The sequence below is a fragment of the Plasmodium knowlesi genome (genome assembly GCF_000006355.2).
Source record: "Plasmodium knowlesi strain H genome assembly, chromosome: 10".
Classification (NCBI taxonomy): domain Eukaryota; phylum Apicomplexa; class Aconoidasida; order Haemosporida; family Plasmodiidae; genus Plasmodium; species Plasmodium knowlesi.
In genome coordinates this window covers 746,339-758,691 of record NC_011911.2, presented here as the reverse complement: position 1 = coordinate 758,691, position 12,353 = coordinate 746,339, and the positions used below count along the sequence as shown (strand labels likewise).

At 40.3% G+C, this 12,353-nt stretch overlaps 1 protein-coding gene across 1 annotated transcript; it reads right to left on the bottom strand.

Annotated features, from left to right (window-relative positions):
- Positions 1–853: 853 nt before the first annotated feature.
- PKNH_1016500 (AP2 domain transcription factor AP2-O2, putative) lies at positions 854–7,669 on the bottom strand (the record flags this gene model as incomplete). Its single annotated transcript, XM_002259612.1, has 1 exon — positions 854–7,669. The coding sequence occupies one exon, from the start codon at positions 7,667–7,669 to the stop codon at positions 854–856; it is 6,816 nt and encodes a 2,271-aa protein (XP_002259648.1).
- Between the last annotated feature and the right edge of the window lie 4,684 nt (positions 7,670–12,353).

The window sequence follows — 12,353 nt, the reverse complement described above, 5'->3', positions numbered from 1 at the left end:
TTACCCATCCCGAATGTCTCTTCACCTTTTTAAAGAAAAATGACCTCACATCCCTACATCTTCATTTTTTATCCCCATTACATTTTTTTATTCCTTTCCTTTCGAACCTCTCCATGTGTTCAATTCAACTCAGTTTGTCAATGTAACAATTTTACATTTTCGTTTCTTACGTTGGGAAATCATCCCGTAGGTAATATAACGTATAGGAGTTTTTTCCCCCTTTCACATTTGATGGATGGGTGACTCTGCGGTACATCTGCTTCTACGCAGTGTTACTGTACGAAATTGTACCAAGGCGTCTTCTCCCACGTTGGAAGTAAACACAGGGTTACTCCCACCTATTCGTATGTACACACATTCACGCAAACAGGTCATAGCTGTGTCTAGACAATTCCTTGATGAGTAACTCATGGAGGGAAGACATCCAAAATGGATTCTCTCGACGAGAAACAAAGAACATACTATACCTCTAAACCACCTTTTCCTAACATGTCAATTTTTTTGCGAAAAACCTTTCCAGGAAGGTGTGAAATTTGTAAAGATTCAAATTAGGCTAAAGGTGTTGGAATGCAAGTTGAAGGGCGATCGTGCCGTTCCCGCAGATCCAAATGTATAGGCACATACAGACATACGTATGAGTACCTTTACCTATACATGTCAAACACGCAAACACATGTGCCCATCACAGGGCGGAAAAAAAAAAAAAAAAAAAAAAAAAAGTGCTACGAAAAAAAAAAAAAAAAATATGTAATATATTGAAATCACATATAAATGGAAATGAATGCACAAAATAAGGAAGTTGTGCTGATGGTGCCTAGTGTGAATCCCCTAACGGGGCGCATGCGCTAAAGCACTACTGAAATATGACGGAGGAAAACCGGTCGGATGGGGACATACCAGCTGTTCCTCCCTCCCCCCCCTCACTGGCACTTCTCACAGGCTCGGGGGTGAAATACGAATACCCGCTTTTCATCTGCTTCGTAATAACGGTTAACGAGTTTAGTAACTCCTTCTGCTCCTCTTCATTGTACAAACTAGGTATCTTGCGTATTTCTAAATTTTTTGCTAAAATCTTTAAGAGAAATAAAATGTCATCGTAGCAGTTGGAGTCTTCCACATACCTGTTCAGGTAATGTATGGCCATGTAATACTCCTGGAAAGTTATGTTCTTAATGTCGTAGGCCAAATTAGACAGACAATTATCCCTCAAGTCTTGTAGAATACATTTGATGGTTCCTTTCTGGAACTTGAAGATGTTTTCGGAGAGGTAGTACAACGAAAGGAGGGAGGACACGTTTTGAGCAGAGTATCCGCTTGAGGTGGCATTTTCTCCTTCTCCATTCATCACATTTGAACAACTGTCCTGGAAAATTCCGCCCTCATTGTATACTCCTTGTAAAGTGCTCCATTCCTCTTTTTCTTCATTCTCCAAGATGGGAATGGTGCCACCATCCACATTTCTCCCGGAAATGGGTACACTAGAATCTGCAGCTGGAGTTGTCATTGTACAGGGCCCTGCAGATTCCTGAAACTCTCCACCTTCGTACACCCCCATTTCCAACTGCGCACAAGAATACTCCTCCTCTTCCTCCACCTGCTGATGTTGTGGAAGCCCGAACACATTGGAACCCTCCACAGGGTCTACAACCATCGCCATGGACGCATACGTAGATGTTTCTCCGTCATTCTTCCTGAGCATAAATTCATTCAATTGAGAAAGCTCTTTATACTTGATATTAGTAATTTTTTTCAACGCCTCATTGTAGTGTCTTCTCTGTTTCTCGTTGTTGTCTAAAAACGGGTTCTTCTTACCCGTCTTTTTGTTCTTTTTAGGGTTCCAAAAATAGCCATCCTTCTTTTCATCATTTTCGAATAGAGTTATATAATATTCCTTGGGAAAAATACTACTTTCAAAATTGAACTCTCCTTCTTCGATACCATTTTCTGGATCCTTCTTTAATTTCTTGTAGGCGTTGTATGCTCTCCTACATTCTATGGCCATTTTTTTCGCTTCCAAATAGCCATACTGTTTTATAGGGTAATACTTTGCGCACCTTCTTCCGTGTGATGTGTACCATGTAGCCTTCCACCTGTACTGCTTTCTGTCGTAATGTACTCCCACTATTCTAGAGTTTATATCCTCTGGGTTATTCTCCTGGGCGAGGTCTCCCCCGTTGATCATATCCTCATTGGCAATTTCCCCCTCGTTCATAATATCAGAGTTAGGGGCGACTCCCTCAATTGGTACATCGCCTACGTTGTCTTCCTCCTCTGGTGCAACTTCCTCTCTCATACTCTCCTTACTCGCACATTCTGTGTTCTCCCTCTTCAAATTTATCCCCCCCAAGTGAATCAACTCCTTCTCCCTCTTTACTCCCATCTGCCCCATTCTACTCATGAGGTTGTAATTATCCAGTCTATTCACTATTTCGCTGTACTTGTTTATGTTCATTATATCTTCCATCTTGTTTCCATCATTTTCTATTTGTGCTTTCGTCTGATCTCCATCGACCACTATCCTTTTGACTACATCATGAGATGATGCGTTTCTTCCTAAATCGTCACCACCCATTTGCGGCACATCATCAACAGAGCTCAAATGGGTTGTTACCCCCTTCTGGTTCTTCTCTTCATTCGGTATTATATTTCTAACTGCATGTCCAATTATGTGTCTTTCCATTGAAGGATCCACATTAGAGATTATGCTTCTCCCTCTTGGAACGTATTCATGGGGGTTAACCTCTCCTCCTTCTACATCTGCTTCGTCATCACTATCATCGTCATTATCATCATCTTCTCTTCCATCGCTTCCATCGTTGACTTTCTCGCCCCCCCCATGTAGGTAATACCTCTCACTATTATCATCACCCTTGTTTTCCACCATGTTGATTCTGCTAACCTTATCCTCCTGATCCTCCTTAATGGTTCGCTCATTTCTCTTTCCTGTCTCCTTATTAGTTATATAGTAACTACCCTTCTCATCATTGTTAATGGAGATACGTGCAGAATCAGCTACATCTACCGTGTCTGGTATATCACCTGTACCCGTGGCAGTTTCTCCTTTTTTCCATCTGTGCGCCTCACCCATGTCATGGAAAGGCCCATTAGACGACAAATACATTTCCATATTTTTATAGCAGGACGAGGTGGATGAAATGTGAGAAGATGATGATTTAAAGGAAGATGTCCCTGTCGATGTGCATACAAAATGGTTCTTCTTTGATTCTCCTTTTTTTCTTCCTCTTCTTTTTTCTTCAGTCTGTACAGTCGAGTTTTTCATCATCATCATGTGGGGCAAATTATTACTACTCAATTCCCTACCATTTTCCATGGCATGGATTACACCACTGGGTTGATTAGACTGGGTCGACATGGGTAACAGACCGTTGCCCTTTACACAACTTACGTTACCACCTACGTTACCACCTACCTTATCACCTACCTTATCACCTACCTTATCACCCACCTTATCACCTACCTTATCACCTACCTTATCACCTGTGCTAGCAACCATGTTATGCATATAACTACTCTTGTTCTCTCCATCCAAATGAGTCTCTCCCCCTCCGAGGCGTCTCATCTCCTTGCTCGACTGTGCAACGGGGAATCCTCCCATGCTGTTACTTCCAAAAGGAATGTACTTGTTCGAATTCGTTGCTCTCCCCTCATCAGAAATTATCATCCTTTGTCTCATGAGCATCATGTTCTCCACATCGGTTCGATCAATACTCCCATCGATACCTCTGATATTCTTCTGTTCTTCTTCCACGTGGATAATGCTGGGGTTCACACTATTCGGTCCTTGTCCTGCTTCGTTCTGGGTACTACCAAAAGGACCGCCACTAGGGCAGCTGCTATTTGGATGATCAATATTTGGATGATCGCTACCTGGATGATCTCTTTTTTGATGTCCCTGCTTGGCGATCTCACCATCTAAGTCGCATAGGAGGGAGTCGCCCTCGAAAAGGTACCCTTGCACATACTGCTTGTCCTCACCACCATCATTCCCCGCAGATGATGTGTTCATGTTTCCAAGGCCTCCCCAGATGGTATGAAGGTCGTGATGATTGTGCAAACCGTGGTGACTGTGAGGATGATTCAACCCGCCGGGGTATTTCTCCCCGACGCTCTGCGAACCGGGCAAGCTCCCTCCGGGAAAGTAGGGAGGCACCTTGGGAAATATACTGCGCTCCATCTCCTTCCCGCCTCCATCGCTTTTGTAATTGGAACTCCTCTTCTCACTACTATTCGTGCCACTGCTGACACCGCTATTGGCGCTACCTGAGTAATTGCTACACAGGGGATAGCTACTCCCGGGCGATATCTGTCCTGGGCCCCGGTTGGAGCCTTCGTTATCCCCCGGAACCGCATTCATTGTGTTGTCCAATTCCCCACATTGATAGTTGCTAATATTTTTTCTCCTCTTCCCATAACCGTTATTGGGTTTGTCTTCATTCGAATTCTCCTGTTTTCGGAGACCCCTCTTTTTGTATCCTCTTCTTGGTCCTCCCCGTCTAAGCTTTCCCCCTCCGTTCATGCTCCCGTCTCCACTCCCAATCTCGTTAATCCCAACATTGCCAACCCCTCCGGTTACCCCGTTGATTACTTCCGAATGATCATTTCTGTGTTTGTTATTCTGCTGATTTGCCCGATAGGCTTGCTCAAATATGAGTGCCTCCTCAGGGATCTTCTGATAGTTTTTACAATAAATGGCTAATCTGCGCGCATAGTCGAACCCAAATAATTTAATGGGAAAATATTTCGCCACTCTCTTTCCATCCTCATTCCAGTTCACACTCCATCTTTGCTGATATCTATCAAAGTATACTCCCTGAACAAGTGGAAATTTTTTTGCCCTTCGAACCATTTCCTCTGTTAATATAGCCTTGTGCAGCTTATATTGTGCACCTCCTTTCTTACTTGGTAAGTGTCGCAACAGGTCTAGATATTTAAACATTTCTCTCTCATCCATAGAATCATTAAAAAGGATCGGAATGTTTTCCTGATCAAGTCCTAAGGTGGACAAGTCGTTTTTTTTCCTTCCTCCTTTTGTTCCTCTTTCGTTGGTATCATTACCTAGTTGGTTTGACTCTATATGGCCACTCCCGTAAGCTTCATTTCCTTGGATCCTTTCTCGTACCTTCGGTTCCGTGTGGCTGCCTACTCGCTGGGGTGGTCGCCCCCTTGCCCGTCGATGAGTACCTTCCTGTCCTTCACAGTTTACTTTTCCGCTCGTTCCGTTCATTCTGTTTGTTCCATTTGTTCCGTTCGTGCCATTCACTCCATCGACGCCTTCCCCACCGTCGACTCCTTCTTCTATTTCTTCCTCCTGTTCATACTTTACTTCTTCCTTCCTAATAACGTCTTCCTCCGCAGGATCAATCCCCTTCGCATCTTCCTGATCAAACTTCATCTCCCTTTTGGCTTCCACTCTTGCCCAACCTCTTCCACCGTATCCTTTCGCCAATCCTCCCCTGAGAATTACCTTAGATCCATTCTTTATTACCTTCTCCTTTCTCCGAAGGCCTTTTTCTTCCTTCCTTTGTTCGTTCATATTTTTGTTCCTCTCCAATGTGGCACTATGTTTTTCGCTTTTCTTTTTTAGCTCCTCCGACCACAAGTGAATGCATTTCTTCGCTGCATTTCTGAGGGGTCTCCTTGCGTAGCTCTCATTCGCACTTCCATGTTTTCCCTCCTCTCTCTCATTACCATTTGATTGTTCTTCCTCTCCGTTCTCTTTTGAGCAATCATGGTTTCGATCATCCATGTGATCTTCCTCCGATGCAAAATTCGATGCAAAATTCGATGCGCAATCCCCTGCAGCATCGACCTCACACCCATCAGAGGACCTCAAACTGATTCGTGCCTTCCGCTTTACACCACCGTTCAAATCTACAGACGACTTATTGGCATTACTTTTACTCTTTCTTCCTACCCGTCTGCCCACTTTCTTGGCGGTTACAAAAGTTTGGTTGTACATTTCATCTCTTTGCACACCTTCCTGTGGTTGGCTTACCTCCTGACAGCCCTCCTTCCTTACCTCTTTCTCTCCAAAGCTGTTCAACGCTACATTCGACGACAATGCTTCTCCATTCGACGACAGTGCTTCTCCATTCGACCAAGCCATGTTCCCACAACTTCTGTACTCGCTGGGATCTTTCTTCTCCCCACAACTCATGCGTAGACACTCCTCAGTAATATCTTTCTGGCTCTCGTCACATAGATCATTATAATTACTACGGATGGTAACATTATTTTGTTGTTTTTCTTGGAACAGAAATTCTCTATCCTCTCTATCATTACGTAGTTCGTCTTCTTTGTTATTCTTCCCGTTATTTGTAGTTTCTTTCCTGAGGTGATGACTTGATCGTTCAGATCCTTCTCCCTTTTCCTCTTCCTGTTTGTCTGCGCCTGCAAGGTACAAATGGTCTCCTCCTGAAAGGCCACTCTGATGAATATTTTTCTGTTCATACAACTGAGTACTTGCAAACAATGCCTCCTTATCCTGTAGATTCAACTCTGATTGGATTCCTACTTGGCCATCTAATGGGTAGAGTGAATCCCCTCCAGAGATCGCCTCTCCGTCATTCTGAATTTTACTGTAAAAATTACTTAATTTTTTTGTTATTCCTTCATTGTCCATGAAAGCGTAATTGTTGTGCAGTACCTGTTGTAGCTTGTTCAGGTGGACCGAATCCCAAAAAATTGGGTTCGATCGGTTCGACAATTTGTTCTCTTCGTTCTGTTCTTCACTTCCTCCAAAAGTTTGAGCGATGTTTAAACGCATTGCATTGTTAACTACGTTAGTGAAATGTTCTTGCATTAAGTCGTCATGTCTATGCTCGCTTACACCCTCGTGGAAGGCGCTTTCCTCGGAAGACTTGCACTCCCCTCTATTCTTGAACTCGACTTGATCTGTTTCCCCATTTTTTAAAATATTAACGTGCTCGCAATTCTCTAAATATGTCATCTTATCGGTAGATTCCACCACCTCATCTAATTGGAAATTAGAGTTGAAATTGTTGTCATCAGAAATATCTCCTTCATTATTCACAAGGCATATATTGTTTTCATTGCTCATATACGTGGTACTGTTGTCGTTTATTTTGCTCAATGCATCCTCTGTGTTGGTGATATCGCTATCCATTCTACTTATAATGGTGTGCATTGTTCTTTTGTTACATGCGTCTCCATCATCCAAAAACACCGTGGTGTTTCCATCCAAGTGCTTTTCATCATAATAGTATGAATCACATTCATTGTTTCTACCTTCATCCTTGCTTCTTATTTCATCTCCATTAATTTTTGCTACATCCTCTCCACATTTATCCTTCAACTGGCTAATGTACAAATCGTAGTCCTTCTTGTTGATGCCAATTTTTATTCCTCCCGTGTGGGAAATGTCATTTTCCCCGATTTTCTCCTCTCCATGGGAGATGCTTCCTGGGCTCGCAATAACGCTTACATCATCAATGGGGTTGATCTGATTAACCTGGAAAAACCCTTCAATAGCACCAATCCCGCTTCCCTCCGCCGACTCCCCCTTTTCTCCATCCCCGTTCACAGGCACGGCATGCCCCACTACACACCCCACGTCGCGCCCCACTTCTGCTGGGGTGTCTCCCTCTTCTGTCTCCATCGATTCGTCTGTGTGGGGGCTCTGGGACATAAGCTGTGCTCCCGTGTTAGGGAAAAATATACTCACAGGTTTTCTTCAAAAAAAGGTGACTTCAAGAAAATATACAACACCAGGTGAGGTGAATAAGGGGTAAAAGACACTTCAGGTCAAACGATCGCAAGGAAGGTCTAACGAGGGTGTCCACGAATGTGCAGTGAGGATGCTTGTGAGAAAAATGAGTTCTTCCAAATAAGCAAAAAAAAAAAAAAAAAAGAAAAGAAAAAAAAAGAAAAAAAAAGAAAAAAAAAGAAAAAGAAAAAAAAGAGGTGCATCCAAAGGGGCTCTGTCTCTACTTATAGGAGCCCAACTGCGCGAAAAATAAACCTCTATGATCCACCCCTCACAGGGTACTATGTCCACGGATGGGAAGACGCAAAATGAAGAATAAAAAGAGGAAATACAAGGTTATAGATATATGTACGTACCCACTTATGCACTCACGCGAAAATTGGCTAATCAAGGGAATTTCCTCTTTTGCTTTATCCGCCTGGTAACACAGAGGATGAGTTCAACCAGACCATCAATCTCTATGTATTCAAGGCACAGAATTTTTCGCACCAGGGAGATTGAGCCATACACAGAAAAATTAATTAATGCACGGCGCAGACCCTATTGGGACGAACAAACGGGCAAAAAAGGAGGTGAGATAAAAGGGGAAAAAAAAATAAAATAAAATACGTACCTGGATTCGCCTGAATGTATACGTATGTGTACACATAATGTAGTAATGTTCGGGCTGTTGGTGGAGCTCCTTTTATTGTACAAAGTGAGGAATGGATGCAGGTCGGTTGATAGACCCCAAGGCAAATACACACTTGTCTATGCGTTATATAACACAGCCTTGACGGGGCTCCGCTTCCGCAGTGGTAGATTCTCCCCTATGCAAATAGACTTGTTCTAAAAATTATCGTACATAAAAATCTATGAAAACAAATGAAGAAGGTGTAAACTCGCCGCGCGCATAAGCCGCGCCGGAAGGAGAGGACTAGTGCTGAAAGAGTCGGGTGGATTCTTCCCACGCGAGGGTTCACATAATCTACATATAACGCTCCTCAAAAAAAAAGGATGCTGGAAAAAAATTCAGGAATTACTAAAACACATGCACTAAATCGTATGCTACTGAGCGGTTAACGATTATCGTAGCAGGAGAAAAAAAAAAATAATAATAATAATAATAATAATAATAAATAATAAAATAAAATAAAAATTGTAAAAATAAAATCTTTGAACAGGGGGATACCAGCCATGCATAGCAGGCAAAAAGATAATCATTTCACAATTCAAGTGAATGCACACAAAAAAAAAAAAAAAAAAAAAGCGGGGGAAACTATGAACCTGCTACACTGTGTGCATGAGCATGTACACACATGTGATGACTAATTAGTACGTATAGAACAGATATAAATAAACTATGCTTATATATGCACCCCTCGAGTTGTGCATACCTGCAGGCTTGAAGGGGGTACTTGAAGAGATAAATACATGCAACTATAACACATCATTTATATGTGCACAATAGAAGACGAATTATTTAAACCACGCAACAGCGTGTACAGTCCAGACCGTATGCAGTAGTCTTCACTACGACGACAAATGTAGTACCTGATCTGGTTAGTATATTTTTTTCATCATCGTTGGTGATGAAACGAAAGGAAGTTATGCATGTCTTTTAGAGAGTGCCGTTTCTATCACTTCCACGGTGCATTACGTAATTGATGTCGACATGAGAAGAGAACGTGTATGCATCACGCGTGCTTCTCAACATGTACATACGTACGGTAAATCAGTCCAGATGATCTAAGACCAAGCAGAATGACGCGTCCATCGGGCGCTCGTCCTGCCTTATAACTTATATATTGCACGAACTCAAAAAAAATAATAATAATAAAAAAAATAAATAAAATAATAAAAAATAAAAAAAAAATACGCACCTACGGGAAATGAAAAAAAAAAAAAATTACGCGTATGATATGCTTCAATAAATTTACACTATGCGCGCTATGCAGACCACTCCGTGTTGGCACTACACGGGGTCTGGGACGCGCAATTTCATCTGTGCGTGCTTGTAGTGTACACACGTATTAGGGGGCATATAAAAACGCAAAAGTTTATTAGTGAATTTGTTCCACTACAAAAATTGCTATTTTGTACAGGGGATAATTACAACGCATGCACATCTGCGTATCTCCACACATGTGCTTATGGAACATTACAGAACGATGGAAAAAAGTGGGCACTTGTGCCTAACAACATTTGCTACACGCCTGGTGCACAAGCACACTCAGGAGTAACGAGGGTGTGTGTCCTACTTTTCTTCCCCCAACCTATTTATTCTTAAATACACGTAAGGAGTGTAAAGGGAGTGTTCACGCAGGGGGGAAGGAACATAAAACGGTTCGCATTACTGATTATCGTTGCAAACAAAAAAAAAAAAAAAAAAAAAAAAAAAAAATTATCCTTACACATTCAGCTTAACATGCAAATATTTTCGTACACCAAAAAAAAAAAAAAAAATAATAATAATAATAAATAAATAAAAAATAAATAAAAAATAAATAAAAAATAAATAAAAAATAAATAAAAAATAAATAAAATAATAAAAAAAGAAGCTTAAACTGTTAATCTGTCAAAAATACAATGAGATGAAAATTAAAAGGCAGGTACATTAACAGAATTTCTTCATGTATGCTAAATGTAAAATCATAAATATGAAAAACAAATGAACAATATAATTCCAAAAATGTTACTTACATTTTATTTTCCAGGTAAGCACATTTGCTTATTTGTAAAAGGTTAATTAAAAAAAAAAAAAAAAAGTGTATACTTTGTATCAACATGTATGCTTTGCATCAATCGTGTGTACTTATGCAAACGCGTAAACCTTATGCAATCCTACGAATACACACACGAAAACACGTATGTATAATGTAGTGCATCACACAGGGAATGTGCTACTAGTGTTACACATGCGTGAGCCGAAGGGATCACTCTATTTGCTCATGGTTTCTTTTCTTAGCACAATGGCAGAAGTGTTCACTCCTCCCTCTGGAACACTTTGCTATTTTCTTCTTTTCTGTGTGTCCCTTTCCGTAATTTTTCTTATCACTATTTGCATGTACAAAAAAAAAAAAAAAAAAGAAAGAAAGAAAGAAAATGCACGTGCGAACAAATGAGGAAATACAAAAATGTTCGTATGCACAGAAAAGGTTTTCTTTGTATTTATTTTAAGTACATATTGGGTGCTCACGCTCTCGCGTACTGCATATACACTGAGCGATGTGTAGCATATAGTTTAGCATCTACTACTCGTGAACGAAATTCGTTCGTTTCTCGCTTTGAACAAAAAAAAAAAAAAAAAAATTATCCTTCAAAAGGCGATATGGCCAAGCGAGGAGAGAAAAAGGGAAAACAGGAAAAGTAGCTAAAATAGCAGAAACAGCAAAACGAAGGAAAGGTAGCAAGGCGATGGAAAAAATGGCAAAGTGAAGCAAAAAATAACAAAATGATGAATAAAAAAAAAAAAAAAAAGGAACCTTATGAATTTCGTAAAAATGAATTTCTTCGCACACTAGTGTCTTAAGATTTTTTCTTTTTTTATTCATTACTTTTTGGTTTTTTTTTTTTTTTTTGTTTTTTTCATATTTTTCTTATCTTCTTGTTTTTCCTATTTTTGTCTTTGCTTATTTGTTCCGTATGTTTCTCAACCTGTGCTCGGCCCATACATATCACATGCGTGCACTCATGAATGAATATGCACAGTTACATAGGCATCCATGTACGCATGTACATACATATGGGTGGGTATGCATGTATATACACGTGTACATATATATGTGCGCATGCTCCAGTTACTACTATGTATACAATTTACAATGCGAGTGTTTATTCTTTTTCTGCATGTATGTATTGCGTGCACGCATACAAGTAACACATAGTATGTTTGGTCGGGCAGCTAGAGAAAAAAACAAAGAAGAAAACGAAAGGGAACACAAAAAAGAAAACAAAACAAAAAAAAAAAAAAAAAAAAAAAAAAAAAGTAAAAAATATAAAACGTGAAATGCGACATGTAACATGAGCAAACGAATGAACAAGCTCGAACGCTTCTTCCCAAACTTGCATAAACAAAATGGCGTAAAACTACAAGTATTAGAGGGGAAGAAAAGAAAAAAAAAAACACATGTCAATAAGGTGAAGAAAAGGAAGAAGTTGACATAACATATGTTAGTCAACTTATGTGTTAACTTTTTTCCTTGTTTCGTTCTGTCATGAAACTTATCTCTAAGGATGTAATATATATGCATACTAGAAAAAAGTTCACGTGAAAAAGGAAAATTGTTTTTTAATTTTTTACGCATACACGTATTACACATGGAAATGCGTATAACCATGCAAGTGTACATGTGAAGGAGGCGCCCATGTGCTGCATATATGTACATCGGTACATATATATACACGTACCCGTGCATGCTACATATATGCCAACATGCTTAGTCGCACGCACGTGGAAAATTAAAAAAAAAAAAAACGTATAAAAGGAAAAAGAAAAACGCAGCATATCGGAGGAGGTGCTTTTCTTTTCGTGTGCATAAGTTTAAAAAAAAAAAATGTACACATAAAACGTCGGAATTGTTTGATGCGAAAAGGGTTGCACGCACGTCAGCAATAATAGGGACTT